Source organism: Helobdella robusta, assembly GCF_000326865.2.
Source record: "Helobdella robusta unplaced genomic scaffold HELROscaffold_6, whole genome shotgun sequence".
Classification (NCBI taxonomy): domain Eukaryota; kingdom Metazoa; phylum Annelida; class Clitellata; order Rhynchobdellida; family Glossiphoniidae; genus Helobdella; species Helobdella robusta.
The window spans coordinates 3,114,275-3,123,070 of NW_008705330.1; the positions used below are offsets into that span (position 1 = coordinate 3,114,275).

General features: G+C 29.8%; 2 protein-coding genes across 2 annotated transcripts; one reads left to right on the forward strand and one right to left on the reverse strand.

The window, feature by feature from the left end:
* Window positions 1–443: 443 nt before the first annotated feature.
* HELRODRAFT_164265 (hypothetical protein) lies at window positions 444–3,516 on the reverse strand (the record flags this gene model as incomplete). The annotated part of the gene is made up of 6 exons (XM_009029244.1): window positions 444–533; window positions 1,244–1,365; window positions 1,601–1,712; window positions 2,030–2,068; window positions 2,973–3,018; window positions 3,464–3,516. 6 exons carry the CDS (start codon window positions 3,514–3,516, stop codon window positions 444–446), a joined length of 462 nt encoding a protein of 153 aa, XP_009027492.1.
* A 4,398-nt stretch (window positions 3,517–7,914) lies between these two features.
* On the forward strand, window positions 7,915–8,796 carry HELRODRAFT_68956 (hypothetical protein; the record flags this gene model as incomplete). Its single annotated transcript, XM_009028986.1, has 1 exon — window positions 7,915–8,796. A coding segment is annotated over one exon (882 nt), but the record flags the coding sequence as incomplete, so codon positions are not given.

The window sequence follows — 8,796 nt, forward strand, 5'->3', positions numbered from 1 at the left end:
ACACATGTGCATGTGTTTGTTGATTGTGATACATTTAACCGTTAGATACTTCGGCTTAACGAAAGTTAGAATATAAAAGCACAGTTTTGTAAAGACGACCAGAGCGCTTTGATGAATATTGTATCAACCATTACTAACAGCTAATTCAAAGAAATCGACCCTAAAGATTAAAAAAGTTAAAATACAGAAAAACGCACTGAATAAAAGAAACAAGAAAAGTGCACGACCAGTTACGACCGAAATCAAAGATGAATCTATGAAAAAAACTCAGTGTGGAAAATTGCAGTAGAACCAGAGCTATGGAACAAAACTGCAGTTGCAACAAACAAGTTTTATCTGGAACAAAAGTGGAGTCGCAGCACAGAAATTTTATTAATCCGATACTAATGCATATATCGTTTTGTCAAACAAGTTTGGACTTTGAATCGCTCTTCATAAATGTCTCAGTAGATGAAACGATGAAATTTATCATTGAAACATATTAAAGCAATGAAAACTGCGTCAACATTAGTGAAGAAAATCTTGAAGAACAACTGCAAATGTATATATTTGAAAAAACAGAATGATGCCACTATTCCACACTCTTCCATTCCAATTTCTAATTCTGCAATCTTCAAGCCTTTTCTTTAACTCTTATTTCAAAACAGTTAAAGAGAAGATATATGACGTCAACAAACCGTCAACATAACGCCCTAACATTGACATAATAGTTGAACTGAAAACCAAAATTAAATAACTGAAAAAAAACAATACGCATACGCATGAACTATAAACAAATATGACAGATTTTCATCTTCCAACTCCTTCAAAGAACTTATACTTCATTCGAAATCACGAATTGCATCCCAAAAGAAAGACAAATAAATACACGAACGGGAAAATAAAAAATATGCTCTGGACCATTGTTGTCATTTAGCAGCAGTATTTTTGAAAAAATATTTAGAGGCAGTGTTCGAGGATGGGTTTTAAAGAAGTTTGTCTCAGTATATTGACAATTATATGGATGATTACAATTAGTTTATGATTAGCAAATAATTCTTTTAAAAACAATCATAACCTGACTTTGTCAAAGAATATGTGTCATCAAAAACAATAATTTCATCGACATTGTATATGACAGCAGCTCTTGCTACCTTGTGTTATACATTGTTTGAAAATTATCATTTACCATAGTAATGCGTTTATCATTAGAAAACCTTATATGTAAGATTATTCATTAAAATCATAAAAAACAAAAACTAACTTGTCCAACCAAATAAGTTTTCAACTCAGCAGACTGGGCATTATTCAATATTGAGCCAGGAACCGCAATGCTTGTTGTAAACAATCGACCTTGAATAACAATATTATTTTTGTTGCATTGACCTATTGATATATATTCTGTAAAAATAGTGAACTTTAACATTTTCAACCACAAAATATTTCATGACAACATTTTTTAGATAGCCATGACTGTCCATATTTGTTTCATTTTGTGAGCGGTTCTAAATATCCCAAAAAAGCACAGATGGATCAGGCAAATATTATTATAATCTTTAAATGATACCACTATTCCACTCTTCCATTCCAATTTCTAATTCTGCAACCTTCAATCACAAACTGGAACCGGAACCTGTAAAACACTCTAACAATAAAAGTGGAGAGGTCAAAGAGACATCCTCAACTTTAGCTTCCAAATGTGTTCTTTCCAAGTGTCTCATCAGTGAACTGATCTATGAAGATGAACAAGAAACATTCATTTGCTAATCAGAAACTCATCCATATCTTGTTGATTGACTAAGCCAGAGCCATGTGCTTGTACTTCATTGAAGGCAGTCTTTCATGCCAAGCAAGTTATTTCAATTTGTTGCGGCACCATTGTGTGAGTTTTTAAAATTTTTGTTCTTAACTTATTTCTATTGTCATTTTTGTCATAAAATTTTAAAATCTAGTTGTCCAATTGTGTAACATTTACCGTCATCGCACCTGATAAAGAGCTGAAAATAATACATACTTATATCAATTATTATTACTGCTTACAACTATTTACCTTAATAAAGATTTGGTCTAAAGCAGTAATTTCCACAAGCTGAAGTGAGGTGTTGTCATTTGGTGTATTCATTTTTCAAATACTTTGCATGTTGTGCTAGTTTTCAAATTATTCCATATTTCCTTAAATTAAGTGTTCGTCTTCATCCTTTAATTGCTCAAGATTTTCCTAAATGTCTAATGTTGTTATCGCAAACACTTTAAATGTTTTCTCAATACACATAAGAGATATTTCACTGAACAAGGTTCTCCAAGATCATCATTACAATGTTCAAGAGTTTTCTGACCCTTTAGTGAGTTGGAATAGATGGTAGGAATCATATCATTGTTGTTCTTGTTGCAAGTTGGCCTGTCTTGCTTGTATACCATTTGCTCATAGATCAAAGATTATTTAGCGCCATGTGCATATGATGTGGTGCTTGACTTCCCGTAATTAATTTCTAGGAACAGTGAAAAACAAGCTTTTTATAATTTTCTAACAAAATACTGAAAAAGATTGGAATGATAAGTGTTAATAATTCCGCCTAGTTTCATCTAATCTAGTTTTATAAATTAATTGATTGAAATTTTGTATCAAAAAGCAAAAAACGCTTCAAAATATTTGTTATAAAAACAAACAGACAAGCTGAAGGAAATGACCAGCAACAAAAGTTCAAATTGAGGCTTGGTTGTCAGTGATCGGTAAATCAAAAAAAATCGAAATTAGTGACAAACAAACTCTTGATCATTGTTCAGTAACTTGTTCAGTAACGTTGACACTTGTTCAGTAAAATATCTCTAAACCTTCAAGTGTGTGTCTTCAAGAACAATGCAGGACTCTTGTCATAATAAAACTTTCAGCAATATGATATTGAAACATTTCCTGCAACAAACCTTGAGTTGATTGATTATTTTCCGCTCTATCACATTTAGCCTCATTTGTTTCTTTAAATTGTTTGTCTAACTTCTTTAGTAATTTTTTTTCCTTCCATTCTGAAATTTCTAATTTTTCTACAAAGAAAAATTATGGAAAAAATAAATTTATCAATCATTTATTAAAATCAAAAACTCAAAAATTTTTTAGTAATTAAATTATATTTGATCTATAAAACTTAAAATTATTTCAATCTTTAAAATTAAAAAAACTATTAAAAGATTTTTAAAAAATTTTTGGTTTATCTTTTTCAGTCTTGTGTTTGTTTCTTCACATGTTATTTCGATACAATCCACAAAAAACATAATGTTATCAAGTTGAACAAATTAAAAACCAGACAAGATATTTTGAAAGTGAGTCTAGCTATAGAATGTAATTTGTTTATTTCACTGGTATATCAAAATAAAATGTGACCAAAAGATGGTTAAAAAAACCAATTACAAGAACTTTGATTAAAAAACACTGTACAAATATTATAAAAAATAGAGCAGTTATAATAACTATTTAGAATTAAAAAGAAACTTGAAATCTTTTTCTTCATCTTGCCTGCATTTGATACTGTCGATCATGGTCATTTACTAAACTATTTCAACAGTCTTTAAACATAAATGATTATTGTCTTACGTTTTATCTTCATGATGGTTACGCACACGTTGTATTAAAAATTTCTATTCCTTCTTCAGTTGCTTCTGGTGTACCTCAAGCTCTATCTTTGGTCCTCTTATTTATATTCTATGTCTCTGAATTGCCTTGTACAATTCTTTTTTTCAATAGTTAACTTATGCAGCTGATTCATATACATGTACCTATTTTTCTAAATCTAATTTACATCAAGTTATTAATAATTTAACATTATGTCTTAACTTTAACACTTCCTGGTGTACCTCTATGTTTCTTAAGCTTAATCCTTCAAAATTTGAACTATATTGTTTTAATAAGTCTAAAAACTATCAATCTTCCTTCTATTACTTTATCTCTAGAACTATCTTTAACTTTTTCTTCTTCTGTACAATGTTCAAGCTTTATCTTTGATTTGGCTATTTCTTTGTCTTCCCAAATGAATAATGTTGCTAAAACTTTTACTTCCATCTGCGTACAATTACAATTAAAACTCTTACTTTTTCTTGTTGATCCTACTCTTCAACTGCTTGTTTTTTCGCTTGTCTTATCTAGAAATGATTATTGTAACTCACTCTAAATGAATGTCGTTGAATGAATGACTTTTAAACTGTTATAGATTATTTCATTCTTTGTTTAATTGACTAGTTGATTGTTTGTATGCTATTTTATATTAATTTTTGCTTGTTTGATTTTTAATGCTTGTCTGATTAGTTAATTGATTTTTAGATGCGTGTGTAACTATAATTCACAATTCGTTTATTGATCAAACCAATAATAATGATTAGACCTGGTGACCTGAAAGATTAAAAATCTTGTAATGGCCATCAGTTCAAAATCGACTTAATACTTGTTTAATTGAATATTGATTCTTGTTTTATGCCTGTTTGATTCTTTGATTTTTTGTACACTTACTTATTAATTTATGGATATTTGATGATAATCATTCATCATCGAGAAAAAAATCACTGATTTAATCAACAACTTACTTCTTTTTCTAGATTCCTTGACTTTATCCATCTGAAAAACTAGTAAAATATAAAAAAAAACAATAATTTTAGAAAAATTAAAAAAAATTATTATTATCACAAATTTGAAGAAAATGATAGGGTAAACTCTAGGGTAAAGTTATAATTATAAAATATCTCTTATTTCAACAGTGGCTCAAGCTTAAACATTAGCTTAGTAAGAAACATTCCAGTAACAGAATTTATTTAGATAAACAGATGCAGGACCAAAAATAAATTCATAATGTCAAAAACATTTTGTTGACAATATACGCAGGAGATTAAAAATTTAATACAGTACAGTAATCTTGGTTTGAAAACACAGGTGCAATGGATTTACAATAAAAATTAGTTCATAGTTTAAAAATGTAACAAAAATATATTATAAAACTAAAACTTTGATTAATAGCTGGTGCATTAACTGACTCTAAAATAAGCTTAGATCTAACATTTTACAATGCTTTTTCAACCACGTAAACATTAATTTAAATTCACATTTGTTTAGGAGGACATCTAACTTTGACTAAAAAAATCTAGTTTATTATTATTATAAGTACTATGATGAAGACTATTATTATTTTTAAAACAGTGCCGTAGCTAGGGGGCCAGTTTGTCTGTAGCTAGAAGATCAGCTTATCAACCTAAAATTTCATAAAATAATTTATAATGACTTTTTAAATGATAAATAATTTAAAAATAATAAATACATTTCATTTAAACTAAATTTACTAAATTAGTATGAAATTTTGCATTTGTAATGATTTTTTCATAAATTTCAAATCTTTGGAAATTTAAATCAGTATAACATCAGTTTGTACACAGGAAAACTATGTTTTAAGAGGAAATACGACCCAAAATCAAAACGTGAACTTGAACTGCAAAATCTTTCCCTTCGTCTAATATTTTTCAAATTTTCTATGAAAATTTTTTTCTGTCTTACTAAAGTATTTAAAATGGATTGCTTCATAATAAAAACAAATCGAGAACGTGAAGCAATCTCAATTTTTTGCAAGAGCCAGCTAGTTGATCATGGATGCAACATGAACAAAAAATTTGGCTTTTCTAATATCGACAGGCAAATAAAAGTTAATACTGACGATCTAGCAAAAAAGGTTGATTCATTCTCTCTACATATCCTAAAAATAGTCAAAAATTTGCATGTAAAACATCTGAACACAAATCTCATAAGTGCCTGGCTTTATACCAGATCTCTAACAGAAAAGTTGAAAATTTTGGTACTATTCCTAACATTCAGAACACAGAGATCAGGTGTACACAGACAATTCAATTTCTAACAAAACAACATGCCAAAATATGCATGAAGTTAGTCAAGAATTTCACACCCAAAAACCTGAAATTTTCACAGCCCTTCTAAGGCTTAGATAATTAAATTTTTATTCACAAAAATTTGTTTGCTTTTTACTTTAGCCATTATGCTCTATAGTGATAGTCGTTAGCATAAGGCTTGAAAAATTGTTTCAACAAAACCCAAGCTTTAAATTTTATTAAAATTTTCATAAGCTTTTCTTAAATATATTTTTTATAAACCCTGAAAATTTCATAGACCCTAGATAATTATTTTACAAGTTATTTAAAACGGTTATTATTTAACAGTTAACAGTTTAACACTCATATTGAATTCCTCTGCCGTGATTGAAATCATTGGTTCCTCACGCACTTCACATCAGAATATAAAAATTGAATTAAAATTTTTTTAAATTTTATTATGACATTGGTTGATGGCACTGCCCTACAAAAACATTTAGTTTTTATTCTTTATTGATATTCAATTCATATTGAATATTGATAAAATTGATTTATATTAAAATTAAATTATGATCCAACTTATATAAATGAAATTTAAAAAAATTAGACATGTTAATTGCATTTCATTTTCACAAAACCGTAAAATAAATGTTAGTCCATACGCGCACGCGCACTTAACGTGGTTGTCAACATTTTCAATTCAACACCATCACCAAAAACAACGTAGGCTTAATTTTAACCTCCTAATTTAATTAATTACTTTTTCGATTTTCTCGTGCCAATCGGCCTCCTACTTTTAAATAGAATAGATCTTCTCTGCTAAACCCGATTCCAAGCCTCAATCTCGGCAGTCAATCTTGTTAAAACACTCGGCTCGAATTTAGAAAAATTAATTAAATTTAATAATGGAATACCGCAACAATCCTATGGAAAGCCCAATGTTTTTATTCTATATATATAACTATATTTTCATATACTTATAATTAGGGGATGCCCATATATATCTCGTATATCATTGTTTACCAATTAAAGCTTAAGAGATGGCAATAATTTGTTTTTTAGTCTTTTCACCGTTAATGTAGAGTTTTAAACTCATGTTCATTGCATCGTTATTGTCTAATTATGCCGAACAGAACCCGAACCGTACACATGACCGAACCAAACCAACCCCAAACCATACTCACGGTCGAACCAAGCCGAACCCGAACTTTAAAAGAAGGTCTCGATTCTCATTTCTGTTTTAATGTACAGTTTGCCTGCTTATTGACTAGTAGAATTAATTAAATTACTATTAAAAAGTTCAGAGCGGATCTCAAGACCCATCTGTTTGCAAAATTCATTGTGGAGCGCTGTTGAACATAGCGGAAATGGTGCTTTATAAACTGAGGGATTGATTGATTGATTGAAAAACTGATTTTGCTTTAATATATTTCAATAATTATTTTTTGCTGATACAAACATGAACTCTTAAAATAATTTGTGTTTTTATAAACTTGTGGTTATTGGAGGTCAACCGTTCATATAAAAACCGCGATGAAACATGCTTGGCCAATTTTTTTCAATAAAAATGGCTTTTTAACAAAAAATCAAAAAATTATTTAAAAATCGATTGAAAATGTTACAACTATAGCTTTATATAAATGAAATCAATTTCTGGTAGATAATTAGACTTGCACAGGCCAACTATTTGTTGGCAAATTTTTTTATAATAAAAATGGTTGTTTAATTAAATATCCAAAAATATTATCAAATCTATTCTTCAAAATTTTAGAACCAGTTATAAAAGACGCATGAAGAGTTGATACAGACAAATCGAGCGTTGTCTAAATCTTTTTTGGGTTTTGCTGTTACTGGTTGTGATGTTCTTGGTGGTGATGTTAATGGTCGCGTGGTTACTGGAGAAGGCGAGCTTCTTTTGGTGGTTAATATAAAGAAAGTTGAACCATATTTTTCAGTTGTAAAATAGTCTTCCGTTGTATTTTCAACTCGTGGCGTGCCATTGTTGAAATAAACTGTTGTTGGGTTTTCAATTCGTGGTGTGCTATAGTTGAAATACACTCTTGTTGTATTTTCAAGACCTGGAGTGCTATAGTTGTAAAAAACTCTTGTTGTGTTTTCAAGTCCTGGAGTGCTATAGTTGTAATAAACTCTTGTTGTGTTTTCAAGACCTGGAGTGCTATAGTTGAAATAAACTCTTGTTGTGTTTTCAAATCCTGGAGTGCTATAGTTGAAATACACTCTTGTTGTATTTTCAAGACCTGGAGTGCTATAGTTGTAAAAAACTCTTGTTGTGTTTTCAAGTCCTGGAGTGCTATAGTTGTAATAAACTCTTGTTGTGTTTTCAAGTCCTGGAGTGCTATAGTTGAAATAAACTCTTGTTGTGTTTTCAAATCCTGGAGTGCTATAGTTGAAATAAACTCTTGTTGTGTTTTCAAATCCTGGAGTGCTATAGTTGTAATAAACTCTTGTTGTGTTTTCAAATCCTGGAGTGCTATAGTTGAAATAAACTCTTGTTGTGTTTTCAAATCCTGGAGTGCTATAGTTGTAATAAACTCTTGTTGTGTTTTCAAGACCTGGAGTGCTATAGTTGAAATAAACTCTTGTTGTGTTTTCAAATCCTGGAGTGCTATAGTTGAAATACACTCTTGTTGTATTTTCAAGACCTGGAGTGCTATAGTTGTAAAAAACTCTTGTTGTGTTTTCAAGTCCTGGAGTGCTATAGTTGTAATAAACTCTTGTTGTGTTTTCAAGTCCTGGAGTGCTATAGTTGAAATAAACTCTTGTTGTGTTTTCAAATCCTGGAGTGCTATAGTTGAAATAAACTCTTGTTGTGTTTTCAAATCCTGGAGTGCTATAGTTGTAATAAATTCTTGTTGTGTTTTCAAGACCTGGAGTGCTATAGTTGAAATAAACTCTTGTGTTTTCAAGTCCTGGCGTGCTATAGGAGGAAATAACTGTTGTTAG